Here is a 19148-nt window from a genome sequence, read left to right on the forward strand (position 1 = left end):
ATTTCCGGCTTGGAAGTCACAAGGTTTACGCAGTGTTGCTCCTCCCCTGGTAGGAAGCGATCTCCTTTTTTGGGTTGGTGGCGCCACGCTGCGCCCGGTATACGCTGCCCGTCTCCACCCACCCACCTACCCATCGTCCCTCCTGTGCTTTACCCCAGATGTCGTTGCCTGGCCTCTCCTCTTCCACTGAAGATACGGTTTTAAAGGGCGGTGCAGCTGTAAAGGAGGAAGCCCGCTCGACGGCATTTTCTCGCTTTCTGGAGAGTTGCGTCGCATGCACTTCATAGCAATAGCGGTTAGACTTATATACCGCTTCATAGGGCTTTCAGCCCTCTCTAAGCGGTTTACAGAGTCAGCATATCGCCCCCATAGTCTGGGTCCTCAATTCACCCAGATAGATAGATAGATGATTGATAGAGGGAGGGAGGGAGGGAGGGAGGGAGAGAGAGATGATGGATGATAGGTAGAGAGACAGAGAAAGACAGATGGCTGATAGATAGGATAAGAAGATTAGATAGATAGATAGATAGATAGATAGATAGATAGATAGATAGATAGATAGCAATAGCAGTTAGACTTATATACCGCTTCATAGGGCTTTCAGCCCTCTTTAAGCGGTTTACAGAGTCAGCATATTGCCCCCACAGTCTGGGTCCTCATTTCACCCACCTCGGAAGGATGGAATAGCAATAGCAATAGCAGTTAGACTTATATACTGCTTCATAGGGCTTTCAGCCCTCTCTAAGCGGTTTACAGAATCAGCATATCGCCCCCACAGTCTGGGTCCTCATTTCACCCAGATAGATAGATAGATGATTGATAGAGAGAGAGAGAGAGGGAGGGAGAGAGAGAGAGAGATGATGGATGATAGGTAGAGAGACAGAGAAAGACAGATGGCTGATAGATAGGATAAGAAGATTAGATAGATAGATAGATAGATAGATAGATAGATAGATAGATAGATAGATCGATAGCAATAGCAGTTAGACTTATATACCGCTTCATAGGGCTTTCAGCCCTCTTTAAGCGGTTTACAGAGTCAGCATATTGCCCCCACAGTCTGGGTCCTCATTTCACCCACCTCGGAAGGATGGAATAGCAATAGCAATAGCAGTTAGACTTCTATACCGCTTCCTAGGGCGTTCAGCCCTCTCTAAGCGGTTTACAGAGTCAGCATATCGCCCCCACAGTCTGGGTCCTCATTTCACCCAGATAGATAGATAGATGATTGATAGAGAGAGAGAGAGGGAGGGAGGGAGGGAGGGAGGGAGAGAGATGATGGATGATAGGTAGAGAGACAGAGAAAGACAGATGGCTGATAGATAGGATAAGAAGATTAGATAGATAGATAGATAGATAGATAGATAGATAGATAGATAGATAGATAGATAGATAGATAGATAGCAATAGCAGTTAGACTTATATACCGCTTCATAGGGCTTTCAGCCCTCTCTAAGAGGTTTACAGAGTCAGCATATCGTCCCCACAGTCTGGGTCCTCATTTCACCCACCTCGGAAGGATGGAATAGCAATAGCAGTTAGACTTATATACCGCTTCATAGGGCTTTCAGCCCTCTCTAAGCAGTTTACAGAGTCAGCATATCGCCCCCACAGTCTGGCTCCTCATTTTACCCACCTCGGAAGGATGGAATAGCAATAGCAATAGCACTTAGACTTATATACCGCTTCATAGGGCTTTCAGCCCTCTCTAAGCGGTTTACAGAGTCAGCATATCGCCCCCACAGTCTGAGTCCTCATTTCACCCACCTCGGAAGGATGGAATAGCAATAGCAATAGCAGTTAGACTTATATACCGCTTCATAGGGCTTTCAGCCCTCTCTAAGTGGTTTACAGAGTCAGCATATTGCCCCCAAACTGCATTGGCTTAATCTCTAGGACTGGGCTTTTCTGGACATAAAAAGTGCATTTCAGAAAATTCCTACCTTCCATGTTTTTCTCAAAACATGTGTATCTTCAGGGGAAAGGCTGTGTTAAGGCCCATTTCATGTTCAGGACTAAGGACAGTCCTTCTTGCTCTTGACAACACAACTATAGCACTCTTTCCTTAGGGAAGTGGATTTGATGTTAAATCTCATATAGCAATAGCAATAGCAGTTAGACTTATATACCGCTTCATAGAACTTTCAGCCCTCTCTAAGTGGTTTACAGAGTCAGCATATTGCCCCCAATAACAATCCGGGTCCTCATTTTACCCACCTCGGAAGGATGGAAGGTTGAATCAACCTTGAGCCGGTGAGATTTGAACCGCTGAACTGCAGTCAGCTGAAGTAGCCTGCAGTGCTGCATTTAACCACTGCGCCAGGCTCGCTTCATGGGGGAAAGGAGTTCACTTGCAGTCTTAAGGGCCGAGGAGAGGGGGAAGAGAGGTGTTGGGCGTGGGTGAAGTGATCCCCCCCCCCGCCCCACTGGCGGAGATCTGTGTGCTGGTGGGGGAAAAGTGGCGTGGACCCTCCTTTCTTGCCTGCAAACTGGGGAAGTTTGGGGTTGGATAGGCGGAAATCGACGTTTATTGCGAGGCTCCTATTCCCACTTGACTTCTGCATGCTTTTTTTTGAAAGGAAGAAGAAAAAAATCCCCGGAGCGCTTTCCACCCACCCCTACTGATTAAAACCCACCCACCCACCCCTTTATGATCCAGGCGATCTTTCCAGATCAAAATATTTTAATGCAATTTACCCTGAGATTATAGAGTTTTTATGGTACTGAATTACATGACCACGGTGGTAGATCAGGTGGTGGTAGATAAGGTGCTACGCCATTAGGTGCTAAAACTAAACTTTCCCTTTACTCTCTAATCCGTACCCTTTTTAAAAACCTTACCTTGACTCCGGGCTGAAAAAGTAGAGGAATGAAGTGAGCAAAGGGGGGAAAAAACTTTCTGCAGTTTTAGTCTTGAACTAAAAAAAATAAAGTCCTCTCTAAAAGTTGTGTAACAATGTGGGAAGTTATCACCCAGCCCTCTCCCATGGGAAGTTATCACCCAGCCCTCTCCCAGAAAAAATGAAATATCCTAGGAAATATTGAAAAGGCAGAATATTTCTCTGGATGTGAAAAGAAAGAAACATGTTTTAAAAGACAGAATAGTTGCCTGTAGTTTCCTGCTCATCCCCACCGTTAATGGGCCATTAAGAAGGCCAAGCTAGTCTCTTTACATAATAAAGACTTCACTAGCAGGTTACAGGAAGGCATGATAATATTGGAACTTTACTCAACTGACCACAAGGCAACTGAGAATTCATCACAGCCTAGAGAGTAGCCCCCTGCATGGCTCCATGGGAGTCTGACAACTAATCAGAATACATTTTTTTACACAGGAACAGGAAACAGAGAGGTGGGACTGAATAGGTTATAAAAAATCCTAGCAAGCCCCTCCCTCAGCCCTTCTCTTCTTCTCCACCAACATTGAAGCATGTGATCACCTTTTCTGTTCAGGACTCAAGCCATGTGGTCCTGTCCAACAATAAACCATCTTTCCAAGCAGCCTCCATGTCTCCAGTGTCTTTTTTCCCACTTGGAGCCGAACCCAGAAGGACATTTCTTTCATCAACAAAATGAAGGCATCTGGGTCTTTGCAACCTTAAACTCTCCTGACTCCATGCTCCAGCTGGCTAGACTATAGAGTGCCCTCAACAGGCAGTCAGCCAGGCAGCTAGAAATTGCCAAGAGTCCACCATTTTGTTGCACAACTTTTAGATGTGCCTCTTTTTTTTAGAGCTGACTCCCCCCCCCCCCTTTAGTTCAGGGGAGAAGACTGCAGAAAATATTTTATTTCTTTGTTCCCTTGATTCCTCTACTCTTCAGCTTGGTGTCAGGGCAAGGTTTTAACCTTTAAGTAATGTACGTATTAAGGCACATACTTCCTACCATGTAAGCTGTAGCTCCATTGAAGGTTACATGTTGAATGGGGTTGGGTCAGCCAGTTATGAATCCATCTGGTGGTGATGCTGTCGTCTTTCTGACTTACCAAGTAGTACATCGTGGTCTACTTTATCAGATGCCTTACTTAACTCCAAGTAAATTATGTCCACCACATTTGGACCCGGAAAGCAGGCCACACCTACAGAAGAGGTTCCAAACTTTTTTGAAACCCACCACTGGCAAGGATCTTGTAACTTGACAGCTTTAAGACTTGCATGCTTCAATGCCAGAGTTTCTGAATAGCTACTTGGACCGACCTAAGTACTAATTCATAATTTCATAACCGGTCACATGGGCAGCAAGCCACTCCCATTCGGTCACATGGGTGGCAAGCCACTCCCACAAAGGAGGCCACACCCACAGAGTAGGTTCCATCAATTTTTGAAACCCACCACTGGTCTGGTGGCTGTTGATGGGCCTTGGTGTGGGGAAAGGTTTCATATTCTCAGACTCAACCTCTTCTGTCTGGTTTCGGTGACATTTTTTCCCCTTCGTTCCGGGTCTTTCTTACCTACAGGTGGTCCTCAACTTTCAACAGTTCATTTACTGTCCCTTCAAAGTTACAGTGGCACTAAAACAAAAGTGACTTATGACCGTTTTTCACACGTACAACTATTGTATGGTCAGATGATCAAAATTCAGACGCTTGGCAACTGGCTCATATTTATGACCGTTGGCAGTGTCCAGGATCACTCGATCATCTTTTGCAACCTTCTGACACACAAAGTCAACGGGGAAGCCAGATTAATTTAACAACCGGGTTGCTGAGTTAACAGCCGCGCTGATTCATTTAACAACTGTGGCAAGAAATGTCATAAAATGGGGAAATTCACCTAACTCGCTTAGCAACAGAAATTTTGGGCTCAAATGCGATCGTAAGTTAAGGACCGTGGCACGACAAAACCGCGCTCCACTAAAGCGCGCCCGATTAAACCGCGTCGCTGACGTCATCAACAGGACGACAACAGCGAGCGCGGGGAAAGAAGGGCGCTTTAAATAGCGCTTTGAAAGCAAGCCGATTCAAGTTAAGGTAAGGGTTAGGTTTAGGGTTAGGTTTAGGGCTAGGTTAAGGGTGAGGGTTAGGTTTAGGGTTAGGTTAAGGGTTAGGTTTAGGTTTAGCGTTAGGTTAAGGGTTAGGTTTAGGGTTAGCTTTAGGGTTAGGTTAAGGGTTAGGGTTAGGTTTTAGGGTTAGGTTTAGGGTTAGGTTAAGGGTTAGGATTAGGTTAAGGGTTAGGTTTAGGGTTAGCTTTAGGGTTAGGTTAAGGGTTAGGGTTAGGTTTTAGGGTTAGGTTTAGGATTAGGTTTAGGATTAGGATTAGGTTAAGGGTTAGGTTTAGGATTAGGTTTAGGATTAGTTTTAGGGGGGTTAGGTTTAGGTTTAGGGGTTAATTTTAGCTTTAGCGTTCCACGGTTTTGTGGTGGAACCGTTGAGGACTACCTGTATCTTCCTGAAGGAGACAGACAAGATTCTTGGATTCTGTCCCCCCCTGCATATGTGCCTGCTGCTTCTTTAGCTATAGCTGCTTCAGCCTAAACTCATAGCAACAATTTTCCAGCAACAACTAAATTACTCCCTCTCGCTGTTATCCTCTCTGCATCCACCAAATTATTGCCTAGTTCTAGTACTTTATAACAGAGGTGCCTATAGGGATATTGAAGGTAGGCAAATCTATCTGAAACAACATTGGGAATGAGTTTTAATAGAAAAGCATGGTACAAGGCTTAAAAGTAATCTACTGAAATAATAAAATCAGCAATCAAGCAATTAACAAAATAAATAGATTTAGATTTCCCCAGGAGATAGATAGATAGATAGATAGATAGATAGATAGATAGATAGATAGATAGATAGATATAAATGTATAAAATTGTGGTACAATCCCAGCTTAAAAAGAGGATTGAATAACCAGACTAGGAAAGTTGGGAGTCCTTCCAGTGGAGGAAGTAAGGGAGACCAGAGTCCCTTTAAGATGTTTGAAGGCTTTATCTCAACAGCTAGTCTGTTGAGATTCTTGTAAATAGGTAAGCAACAATTTAAAAAAAAACCCACCCTATTTTAATCATTTCAGTCTCATTCTAGTTCTTTGCACCTGACAAAGATTGAAATGTTTGTGACCAGCTTCCACAGAAAGGAAAAAAATATAATCCATCACCAAAATATCCAAAGTAATTGTAACCATTTTTAAAATACAAATGCACAATACACGTCTCGAGATATTCAGGTGGAATACATATTTATATTTTAGGCAAAAATTACTAGTATTTGCTTAAGTTCAATGGCAATCCCCTCCTTAAGAATACAACCCCCTTGTTAATAATGAAACCCCCTTGTTAAGAATAGTATCATCCCTACGTCAACAAGTTCTACTGGTTCTTCTTGAGACTAGGCTGGAAACAAGCTTCCGTTCCCCTATTATTTCTGCGTTTCTTGGTGCTAGTGGATCTCACTATTCTAGTCGTTCTATAGCCATTGCTGAGCGAACCACAGAATAATCACATAGCTACATTGAACCACAGCTTCCCTTATTCTCAGACCATTTGATGTGCTTTTACAGATAGGATAGCACTAAAAATTGCACACTGGAGGGCTGAGATTAAGAAAGACCACTGGCAGCACTCAGAAGCTTCCCTAATTTCTAACCTTTTTCAATGCCATTTCTACAAGAAGATTCTTTAAACTAAGTACTGATACTTCTTTACTCATAGTATTAGCTATTACTTTTGATTATACTCGCATGCTGAGACAATTATGTTGTCTCATAATAATCCACCTTGGATTTTGTTTGAACTTACATTCATAAGCAAGTCAGAAGGTAATATAATTCTCTTGAGGTCTGAGTTCTGAGAAAGATCATGCCAAGTTATGTAAATAAGGCACAGATCCAGTGAAATCTGTGGTGTGCATTAAGACCTTAAGTAATACATTGTAAGAATAGCTGCTTGTTCCCACTACTTCTTGTCCAAATCAGCAATTCTGTGAAGCCAGAATTATTTGTTTAAAAGTACAAAATATGTCTGAATGCTATTACTTGTGGTCTACTTGACTCCAGGAGAAACTGATAAATCTCCGAAAGGTTTCACAAAGGCCTTCACTTGTCAATCAGGAAGAGTTTTTTCCTCAGGGTGTGCTTTAATAAGAGTGAGTACTGTTCTGTAGAATTAATCCTATTCCATTCATAAATTCTGCTGTTCAGCTCTACAAAAATATCCAGCAGAGGCAACTTCCTGCAAATAAAAAAGGGAAAGGGGGGAGAGAGAGAAAAATACCTTCAACATGAGATTACATTCATTTTATAAAAAAGTAAAAAGCTGCAGGTGAACAGCTCCAGATTTTGCAAACGTGTTCAGTTCTACCCTTCAGGGAGGCGCTCGCAACAGTCACTCACGCCCTCGTGACCTTAAGACTGGACTACTGCAATGCGCTCTACATGGGGGCAGCCCTTGAAGAGTATTCGGAGACTTCAACTCGTCCAGAACGCAGCCGCGCGAGCGATTGTGGGTGCACCTCGGTACACCCACGTTACACCTATCCTCCGCGAGCTGCACTGGTTACCGATCAGTCTCCGGATACGCTTCAAGGTGCTAGTCGTAACTTATAAAGCCCTTCATGGTATTGGATCTGGGTACTTGAGAGACCGCCTGCTGCCAATTACCTCCCACAGACCCATTAGATCGCACAGGGTTGGCCTCCTCCGGGTGCCATCTACCAGCCAATGCCATCTGGTTATTACCCGGGGGAGGGCCTTCTCTGTGGCAGCTCCGGCCCTCTGGAATGAACTCCCCGCAGGCATTCGGACCCTCACCTCTCTCCAGGCCTTCCGAAAAGCCATCAAAACCTGGCTTTGCCAGCAGGCCTGGGGGTGATGAATTCCTTCCCCTCTCGACATGTATGGTTGTGCGACTGTTGCTTACTTTTATTATTTGTATTTCGTTTTTATGTTCCCCCTTTTTTCCCCTTGAATTGTTCGCCGCCCTCAGTCCTCCCGGAGAAGGGCGGCATACAAATAATAAAATTCTATTCTATTCTATTCTATTCAGATGGTTATTCAGCTACTCTTAAGAAAGTTTTTCTTAAGTTTTTGGGGCACCAGAGTTCTCTGTAAAGAAACAGAGGGGTTTTCTTTCTGGGTACCAGAGGGGGCATGGTTTCATATGATGCCTGCATCCTGCAAATGGGACATCACTTGTTGGTGCAGTTCATTTTCTGGCATGCCATGACCCGATGCTGGTCCACGGACCAAGGGTTGGGGACCCCTGTCTTAAGGCATACTTGGATTGTGTAGTATTTGGGATGTTTCAGCATGCATGGATGCAAACCTATCACCTCCTTGCAAACGATTTTACTTCCACATAAATATGTTTAGGAGAACTTAAGACTTTGTGTTTTGGGCCATTCCTTGTATTACCTGGAGGATTTAACAGGGTAACGTTTATTGGTTAAGAAATTATTCAAGATGCTTTCTCTGCTCCCAGCCACGGGACAAGAAAGTTGTGTTTGTATCAGTGTTTCCATCACTTGTCTGGAATAGAGGCCTTATGTGTACGGCAAGCACTGGATCCAAGCCTAACCATCAGAAGCCCTCCAGTTCTCTTTTATAAACAAAATGTATATGGAGGGCACTGCTCATTTAAATGGGAATGTCAGGCCTGCAATTATATTCTTTTTAGAATTTTGGCCTGCCACACTTTCTCTTATTTCATTATGCTGTTTCATTAGAATAGTCGATGGGAGGGGGGAATAGACAGGAGTAGGATTGTGGAATGTATTGTTGTCATTCTTTTCTAGAAGACCAAGGTCATCTTTTGACTCCGCACCTTGGCACCTGATCGGAAGTAGCTGGGTGGAGATGCCAGCGTGGAAGAAGATTGGACCATGTGATGGATTGTGGGTGTGGGGACAAAATCATGAACTTTTAACTGGGTGGGATTCTGATGCAATTTCAGAATTGGGATTACACAGATGTGCTAAGATTCCTGATTTATTAAATTGGAACTTTAAGGATCGTTTTGCCTTGGACTCTGATTTAATTCTACATGATGCTTGGAACGCTGACAACTACATTTCTATAGTGTACTTTTGACCCGTGTCAAAATTATCTCACTTCTGTCACGCACTCTTTCTGCGGGAACCAATATCAATGCTTGTCTCATTGCTGTAAACCCAAGTATTGTCAGAATGCTGTTTTCATATTCCTATCTATTTTCCATTCTCCCAAAGAACAGCATGGCTCCTGCATGGCTAGTATTTGACATATAAACACCTACCTCTTCTGAGGATCCATCAGAAGGCCAGCCAAAGTGGAAAGATAATAGGATGATGAGCATGGGGATCTTTCCAATACAGAGGCATCCAATCTGCAGTGGCTCCAGAAAATGTCTGCTACTTGTGGGATTGTGCCAAGATTTCCATCTGCCTCTGTCAGGCTGGCATTTCCTTGCCAGTTTTGGGGCTCAACATAGTTTTGAATAAAAAAGAGCTTTGGTTTTCCTAGGAGATCGGGACACTTCTCACCAGTAAAGAAATCCTTCAGCCTTTCCAGTTGAAATCCTGGAGCGATATGGTCTGTGCAGAATATATGTTCCTGGTTCCCTCGACTGACAAGCACGCAAACAAAACAATCGGCATCTTTGTGAGCTCTCAGCTTTGCTGCTGCATGCAAATCACACATCACTGCATCCATGTTCAGAAATAATCGACAGTGAACTTCAAAATGTAGTGATTGAAAGGCTCTCGTCAACAAACCTAGAGAGAGAGAAGGAGAGCAAGAATACCAGGCCAAGTCAGTAGGTTAGAGTCCAGGCTTAGGAAGGCTGGTTTTGTTTTAAGATCCAGTTGTTTAACATTTATTGGCCTACCTGTCTAATTTCAAGCTGGCAGACATTTTTAGCCATAGGCATTTGCTAAAATTAATTCCAGAAGATATTGTCCTATCTTCCTTTTTCAAAAATTTTATTTTCGTTTAAAACAAACATTTCATCATTCCTCAATCAGTGAGACATCGGAGTACAATTTTTGTGTGTGTCAAAATAGTTCTAGTTTACCACCAAATTCTTGTCTAGCCTAATGTATACCCCTCCCTCCCTCCACCCTCCACCCCAACCCCCCTCCTCCTTCCCCCCCCCGACTTCCCAGAACCCGTACACGGTATGGATTTCTAACAAACACAGTCTAAAATCTATTGAGAAAAAAGAAATAAAGAAATTAAGATATTGTCCTATCTTGAGGGCTTACTATCTCTTGCACTGAACTTGATTACACCTCAACCTGTTCGTATTAGATTTTCTTACTTTATATTCTGCTTTTTCCTTAAGAGTATACCTCTACACATTTTTTTTTTGAGAGAGAAGAATGCAATTTCTGCGCATTACACGAGAGCCAATTTGGTGCAATGGTTAAAGGCCCAGGTTAGAAACCAAGAGACTGGGAGTTCTAGTTCTCTCTCAGGCATGAAAACCAGCTGGGTGTCTTTGGCCCAGTCATTTTCTCTCACCTGAACCCACCTCAAGGGTTGTATTGTAGAGAGAATAGGAGGAGGAAAGGAAAGAGTATTAGTATGTCCGCTGTCTTTATAAAAATAATAAAGGCAGGATTAAAAAATAAAATAAATTGCACTTTGTTTTGTGATAGTGTAATTTATATTGTGTGAATGGCTGTACAGTTCAGATTTTTTTAAAAAAGTATTTTCCTGTGTTTTTTTCTTTTCTTTTCTCCTCCTTCTCTCACGTCAACATTTTTTCTCTTAAGTTATCCTTTCCTTCCCCTCTCATCCCTTATGGAGTTTTTGAGTATAGGACTCCTTCCTCCTACCCTTTGGAGCTACAAAGCCTGCAAGGAGAAATATCTCTCCAGTGCAGCAGAAGAGTATGATCAAACGTTTCTTATTAATGGTAACTATACATTATAATTATAAATTATAGTTGAATCTTGCCATTTGGGGAAACGTCCTTAATTTGTACCAGTGGTGGGTTTCAAAAATTGTTCGAACCTACTCTGTGGGCATGGCCTCCTTTGTGGGAGTGGCTTGCTGCCCATGTGACCAGATGGGAGTGGCTTGCCACCCATGTGACCTGATATGAAGATGCGGACGACACTTGTCAGAACCACCTTAAATTACCTCACACACAGCACTGGCATGCATAAGAATAGGATGTGAACTTGTTTTTTACAAGGCATCTTTGGTTTGCGTTAAAACAACGTCAACACGCACCATGTTCTGATTGCACCACAAACGCAGCAGTCATCCTTACCTTTCACAGAGGCACTGAGTTTTATAAATATGAGCATGATAGTGTAGAATAATCATATCCAAGGACCAGTGGTGGGTTGCAAAAAAGGTTTGGAACCTCTCCTGTAGGTGTGGCCTGCTTTCCGGGTCCACTGGTGGAACCTCTTCTAACTGGTTCGGTAGATTTGACGAACCGGTTCTACCGAATAGGTGCGAACTGGTAGGAACCCACCTCTGATTTGTACCTTTATCATTAATTTGGCTTTCTCAAAGGTTAACTGCTCTACACATTATGCATACCGAAGTGAGCAAATAAATGTAGTGTAGCAATTAATATCTGGCAGGAAGGAGCAACTTAATTTCCAGTGCACTTACCCGCATCATTGCCAATGCAGTCAATAATCAGGCAGACTCCTAAAGGTTTGCTTTGCATTCTGTACCTGTTGCAGCCCTGCAAAAAACAGAATCACGAATGAAGCCTCTTAGTCTAAATCATCAACACAGCACTTCCTGTCTACTTGCACCGCCGAATTAGTTTTGCCTTTGTGTGGCAGAAAACAATAAGGAATAATGGCTTCTCGGAGTCCTTTCTGAAACATGGGCCCTGCGAGAAGCATTACATTCTGGAGAGGTGTGCAAGTACTTCAGGTTCAAAGGTGAAAAAGACACAAGGGGTATGTGTAGTGTTTCAGTTTCAGTTTATTGGTATTTGTATGCCGCCCACTCCCAGGGGACTCAGGGCGGCTTACAACAAACAAAGAATTAAAATTAAAAATAGAAATGTAACCGTTTTAAAAAATACACAACATACATACACTTAAAAATGGGGCTGGATGCTGATCAACAGCCCCAGGCCTGCCGGAACAGCCAGGTCTTAGTGGCTTTACGGAAGGCCGGGAGAGTAGTGAGGGTCCGGATCTCTACGGGGAGATCTTTCCATAGGGCCGGGGCAGCAACAGAGAAGGCCCTCCCCCGGGGGGTCGCCAGCCGACATTGACCCGTCGATGGTACCCGGAGGAGGCCCAATCTGTGTGATCTAATCGGTCTTTGGGAGGTAAATGGCAGGAGGCGGTCTCTCAGGTAGCCAGGTCCTAAACCATGTAGGGCTTTAAAAGTAACGACTAGCACCTTGAAGCGTGTCCGGAGACCAATGGGAAGCCAGTGCAGCTCGCGGAGGATAGGTGTAACATGGGTGTATCTAGGTACACCCATTATCGCTCGCGCGGCTGCATTCTGGACCAATTGCAGTCTTCGAGTACTCTTCAGGGGCAGCCCCATGTAGAGCGCGTTACAGTAATCCAGTGTGTGTGGGCCAAACTTGAAAACCAAATAAACATTTTTTCCAGAATTTGACTGCAGCTGTAGTGAGCAGACTGAGAAAAGATGCAATGGCAGGCAAGAGGTTTGCAGGTAGGTGCTTATACATTGTTCACATTCACCAAAAACTTTTCTGCCTTTGTACTTGAAGCACCGCGCAATTCTAACATTTTGCCTTGAACCAAGGTGTTCTCCGCTGACTGCTTCCTTTATGTAACTCTATTGGGATCAATTCTACGCTGATAAATACAATGCCTAGACATGTAGAAACAGACACATACTTTTGTGTGTCAGTAAATACGTTTAAATGGATACCCACAAATAAGTTGATCAGGCTTTGACTCTTTAAGCCAGTGGTAGTCAACCTGGTCCCTACCGCCCACTAGTGGGTGTTCCAGCTTTCATGGTGGGCGGTACGGGTTTTGTCCGATAGCAATAGCAATAGCAATAGCAGTTAGACTTATATACCGCTTCATAGGGCTTTCAGCCCTCTCTAAGCGGTTTACAGAGTCAGCATATTGCCCCCAACAACAATCCGGGTCCTCATTTCACCCACCTCGGAAGGATGGAAGGCTGAGTCAACCCTGAGCCGGTGAGATTTGAACCGCCGAACTGCAGAACAGCAGTCAGCTGAAGTAGCCTGCAGTGCTGCACTCTAACCACTGCGCCACCTCGGCTCATATTGAAGCACTTTCGTTTTTAAATTTTAATTGACTTCCCTACTTTATAAATCATGATTACTGTGGAGCCGGTGGGCGGTTAGAAAATTTTACTACGAACAGAGATACAAAAGTGGGCGGTAGGTATAAAAAGGTTGACTACCCCTGCTTTAAGCAGTGAGTTCTGCTCATAGGATCCTGACACGGATAAAAACAGGAAGAAATGTTTACTGATTCTCCCAATATATATATATATATTTTTTGAAAATTTGTTCTGGAAATTTGTAAGTTTTCCAGAACAACAAGAAAATTGTCAAGGAAGGGGTTTTTCTGTTGATGGGACCGTGACCCAACAAAAGCGCGAACGTCATAAGCGTGCCGACAACACCGCGGCGCTAAAACCGCGATGTCAAAAGCGCGCCGACAACAGCGCGCCGACAGAAGCGCGATTTACTTTAAGGTAAGATTTACATTTAGGTTTAGGGTTAGGGTTAGGGTTAGGTTTAGGGTTACGTTACAGCGCGCTTCTGTCGGCGCGCTTTTGGGCTAATTAGTTGCTCATTCGTCGCGCGGTTTTGTCACCGCGCTTTAGACACCGCGGTTTAGTCAGGCGCGCTTTTGTTGTGCGCGCATTTGTGGTGGAACCCCAACGGGACAGCTCAGAGTTGCAGAATTTCTCTCCAATGAACTTCTGTCCCAGGATAGTTTCCTTCAACCTTTGCCTTCTCAATGTGATGGACCTCAGCTCTTTATTCACTATCTTCAACTGCTGATCACATCCGGCCCACCACTGTTTTTTCACTCTAAAGCAGTGTTTCTCAACCTTGGCGACTTTAAGTCCTGTGGACTTCAACTCCCAGAATCCCCCAGCCAGCGAGAGCTGGCTGGGGGATTCTGGGAGTTGAAGTCCACAGGACTTAAAGTCGCCAAGGTTGAGAAACACTGCTCTAAAGCTTTGCTCGTAGGAATAGCATTGTCAAGTCTTGGGGTTCGTCAAGGACACAAACAGAGAAGCAAAGCTGGTATCATAAACGCTTTTCCTGTATTGTTTGCAAAACTTGCGACAACCAGCACCAGGTGACGAATAGCACAAAGGCTAATATGCAAAGTCAGTTCTGACCCGGTTAACCACACCACTGTAATATATTCTCTCAACCCCACCCACATCTACCGAGGGCTGACAAGCAAGATAATGAGGAAGGATTGACTTTTTCTTCCCCAGCTGTCAGTTCAATTCAGAGTGAGTTGAGTCATAAATTTTCTCACTATGAGTAATTTGGAAAGTCCACAGGCCACACCCAAGTGCAGTATAAAGTGTATGCAAACTTGGAATGAAGGGTTATAAATTGGACTCTAGCCAGCAACTATTCACAGACTGATGCAAAAAATAAGCCAATTGCAGTAGCCAATACAGAGGAACTTAAGGAGGCTGGATTTCTTATAATTAGTTTTCTTCGTTGTCCGCTGCCGCTTACCGTATTCTACTTTGCAATCCAGTTTATTTTCACTTTCCCTCTCCATAGCGGGGAACATGGTGTAATGCATTCCGTTGTTTAAAAAGGCAAATGGGGCTGCCCTTGAAGAGTGTTCGAAGACTCCAATTAGTCCAGAATGCAGCCGCGCGAGCGATTGTGGGTGCACCTAGGTACACCCACGTTACACCTATCCTCCGTGAGCTGCACTGGCTACCTATTAGTCTCCGAATCCGCTTCAAGGTGCTGGTCGCTACCTATAAAGCCCTACATGGCATCGGACCTGGGTATCTGAGAGACCGCCTCCTGCCGATTACCTCTCTCAGACCAATTAGATCTCACAGGTTAGGTCTCCTCCGGATTCCATCTGCCAGCCAATGTCGGCTGGCGACTCCCCGGGGGAGAGCCTTCTCTGTTGCAGCTCCGGCCCTCTGGAATGAGCTCCCTGTTGAGATCCGGATCCTTACTCCCCCCCCCCCCCGGCGTTCCGCAAAGCTACCAAGTCCTGGCTGCTCCAGCAGGCTGGGGGAAGCTGAGAAGCATCTGCCTCCACGGAAATTGTGAATGTTGGTTTTGTTTTTAATATGTTGTCTTTGTCTCTTTCCCCCCCTTTCCCTTGTCTTTTGTGAGCCGCCCGGAGTCCTCCGGGAGTGGGCGGCATACAAGACAAATAAATAAATAAATAAATAGAAATACAACTTCATTGTAACAGACCAAAGAAGGCAGAAAACGAAACTGCAATCGGTTATTTCCTAATGTTAGATCACTCTTTTAATTCCTAAAATGCTTCCACGCTAAACAAAAAGATATGTACTGTTTTATCGTAATTTTGTACAGTACCTGTACTGCTGTTTCCGGAATGGATATGTGAATCTGTTCTGCTGTAGATATAATAAAAATGCCCGTTAGTTGTGTTCTGCTAACTTTCTTCAGAATATGAAAGCTAGTAAAAACTCATGCAAATTTATATAAATTAACAATCCTCTCCAAGATGTCCGTCTGCATAAGTGCTAAATACAATGCCTTTCGCACAGGTATCTATTGGCCAGGGGTGGGTTTCTCGCCCCGTTCCAACCGGTTCGGGTTGGAACGGGGCCGGTGGCGTCCTCGTGCACGCGCGCAGTGCACGCATGCGTACTAGCGTCTGTGCGATGCTCCAGCTGCTCCTGGAGGATCGCGCAGGCGCTGTATGCGTCCTGCGTATGCGTAGAAGCGCAGAACCTGTCAAAACCAGGTAAGAAACGCGGGCGGGCGGGTGGACCCTTCGGCGTTCCCGGAAGTTACTTACTTCCGGGTTCGCCGACCAACCGGTTCATTTGGAACGGGGCCGCCGTTAACCGCCTGAAACCCACCCCTGCTATTGGCCATGCTCAATTGGAACAGGAATCAAAGTTCACATATTTAAAAGACAATAGGTTAGCAGCAAAGCTTTAGGATCACAACATTTTAATTAGCCAAACTATCTTGCCAAATCTATCATTGTCATATGAAAATTAAACACCCAGAAAGGTATGAGCGATTGAAAGGGAGTTCATGACCTCTGGCTCTTAAATGAGATTTTAAATCACCTTGAGCATATACTGGAAAAAGGTACTCTGATGAATGTGTAACTGGGGATAATAAGAATTGATGTAAAAATAAAGATTGGCAGGGTGTAGAATGCTAGTTTTTGAAAAAAACATTCAAATAGTTAATTAAGGTGTTTGGTTTTTTTTACAAACATTCAAAGAACACAAAATGCAAGCTATTTTTATTCCGAAGTAGTCAGGGACAGAATGGCTATAAAGATATAACAGGGCTTACCCTGGGCAGCACAGGCTCCATTTATTACTCTTCCTTTGTTCACAGGCTGTAAAAATTAAATAAGAAATCACTTTTTGTTTCTGTTGGAAAACTGTTACGTTTGCCTATTTGTGATAGCAGAAAAAGCATATTCTAGACAGGTAATTGGGGGGTGGGATCTAAAATATAAACTGCTTAATAATAATTTTGACTTCAAATATGAGTACATAAATCCATTCAGAGTAAATCAATGAGTGGCTAATAGCTCTAAAAACTAATTTCACAGCTATCGTATAGTATTTCTTAGTATCGGTTTTGTACAGCCTTCATAAGCTGCTTGAAAACGTTTGACTAATCGGGTTAGAAATAGAAGGCTAGACTGAACAGACCTTCTAATCTGGGAGATCATTTTTTTATTCCTTATCCTGCAGCATGTTTTGCCAAGGAGGATACATACCTACTTGCTCTTTTGCAACGGCGGTATTATCTGGCCTGCACTTGCTATGCAGCGTGACCCGACAATTGAGCGATAGACATATGCGCGCCGACAAAATAGCGCCGATTAAAACGCGACGTCAAAATCGCGCCGACAAATTCGCGACGATAAAATCGGGACAAAAGCGCGATGACAAGCACAATAAAATCGAAAAAATGTTAGGGTTAGGGTTATAACGTACGTATACGCGTCCCACTATGTTAAAGGCCCAGCACACTCACTGGGCTGTCTATAGTTTGCTGATGACGCGATTTTGTCGTCGCGCATTTGTCGTCGCGCTATCGTCGAAAATCAATTAGCGATTTTGACGGCGCTCATTTGTTTTGTCGGCGGGCATGTCGATCGCGCATTTGTTGGTGAACCGCTATGCAGTGCATAGCACGGTTTCTGACTGAGGAAAACTAATTCAGAAACAATCTGCTTCTGCAAACATTTGCCACCCTCCCATTAAGATAGATATAAACAGACAGAGTCCGGCTGCTTTGAATTCATGATCCTCGTTCTTATAGTTAGATTCACTGAGCATTCCAACCAGTGGTGGGTTGTTCATCCCGTTCCAACCGGTACGGTTGGAATGGGGCCGGCGGTGTCCTCGTGCATGTGCACAGTTCACACATGCGTCTTAGTGCCTGCACGATGCTCCAGCTGCTCGCGGAGAATCGTGCAGGTGCTGTATGTGCCATGCGCCTGCGTGGAAGCGCAGAACTTACTTCCGGGTTCACCGACCAACCGTTTCGCGGGGACCGCCGTGAACCGGTTGAAACCCACCCCCGATTCCAACCCTCTCTTTTTATCCCAGTAAAGCTTTCCTCCATGAAGCACGTGTTTCTATTGCATGCTTTCTGCTCATCTTCTTTTTGGGGAAAAAGAAAACACGCACAAAATTCCCATTAGCTGAAAAGGAAAATCAAGCAGCACAGAACTAGTTCCTGATTCAGTGAATGGCTGGTGGGGAGGAGGTAAACCCACACGCTCTCCATAGGGATAAGGTGCTGGGTTCATACAGCATTTCAGACTCATTTGTTATGATCCTTTATAAAATATGGGAGATTAAAAATAAGTAATATACATTTAACAACAATGAGTACATTGGACTATATTGATCAAATCCCCAAAGGTTTGGGGGGATTTGGTATGAGAGTCAAACTCGCAAATTTAATCTCACCAAGTACCACCGCGGTTTTCAGATGATTGGTTGATTGATTTAGCAATCACATCAATATATAGCTGCCCATCTTGCAGTGGCATTTTGTTTTTTTTACTATGGTAACTAAAAGCATGCCACAAATACAGTCTGAAGAAGAAGAAAATGCTACTCTGGGGCATTTGGACATCCGTCCTAATCACTCTTCTTAAAGAGTTTTTGTTTTCAGCATAGCAAGGAGCAGGCTTTTGGAGAGGCAGCTGAGATTGGAAGGATGTCTGTTCATCCCAAGGACTGCCAGATTTTGTACAGCCCAAGAATCCTCCATCTTTCAAGTCCAGTGGGTATATATGGAATTCTGAGAGTTCCAGATACAAAATTCCAGAATTTGGGGAGATCACCCAACTGTGGGTCATCTCCCAAAATGATTACTATTGGTAAGGGGGAGGTGTCCCTTATTAAAATAGCTGTCCTAGCAGGTAAAGGCATTTTCAAATTATCTCAGGGCTGTCATACTCCAGGCCTGTTGGCCGGAGTCATCACAGGCTGGCCATTCCCATGCCCAGTTTAGCGAAGAGGGGGAAAGTCCCAATATGTCACATGAAACCACCGTGATGATGTGAGTTTGACATCCCTGAACTAACCATTTAACAAAAAACTTGAAATGCTCCTTACCGTATTTTCACCCATATAACCCGCCCACGCAAATAACCCGCACACGCATATAACCCGCGGGTTTTCCGAATCGTGTAAAATATTTCCCGTATAACCCGCCCACGCATATAACCCGCCCACGCATATAACCCGCCCACGCATATAACCCGCCCACGCATATAACCCGCGACGAGTAAAAGAGAAGGGAAACAGCTGAGATGGGGGGGGAAGAAACGGAGAAAGAAGCCTGCGCACGCTGGGGAAGAGGAAAGGAACGGAGGAGAAGGAAACAGCTGAGATCGGGGTGGGGGAAGGAACGGAGAAAGAAGCCTGCGCACGCTGGGGAAGAGGAAAGGAACGGAGGAGAAGGAAACAGCTGAGATCGGGGTGGGGGAAGGAACGGAGAAAGAAGCCTGCGCACGCTGGGGAAGAGGAAAGGAACGGAGGAGAAGGAAACAG

The 19148-nt window shown here is 44.3% G+C and overlaps 1 protein-coding gene across 1 annotated transcript in view; it reads right to left on the minus strand.

The window, feature by feature from the left end:
• Positions 1-6099: 6099 nt before the first annotated feature.
• LOC106541631 (CASP8 and FADD-like apoptosis regulator) overlaps positions 6100-19148 on the minus strand; it is a 33214-nt gene continuing 20165 nt past the window's right edge. Inside the window, exons 6-10 of the mRNA XM_087707209.1 lie at positions 16417-16462; positions 15454-15494; positions 11541-11616; positions 9205-9682; positions 6100-7164 (exon numbers count right to left, since the gene is read on the minus strand). Coding sequence (XP_087563335.1) covers positions 7029-7164; positions 9205-9682; positions 11541-11616; positions 15454-15494; positions 16417-16462 — 777 coding nt within the window. The 3' untranslated portion in view covers positions 6100-7028. The remainder of the gene's footprint in view (positions 7165-9204; positions 9683-11540; positions 11617-15453; positions 15495-16416; positions 16463-19148) is intronic.

This window comes from Thamnophis sirtalis, unplaced genomic scaffold, assembly GCF_051295495.1.
Source record: "Thamnophis sirtalis isolate CommonGarterSnake01/CBP01778 unplaced genomic scaffold, rThaSir2_p1.2 scaffold_1, whole genome shotgun sequence".
Classification (NCBI taxonomy): domain Eukaryota; kingdom Metazoa; phylum Chordata; class Lepidosauria; order Squamata; family Natricidae; genus Thamnophis; species Thamnophis sirtalis.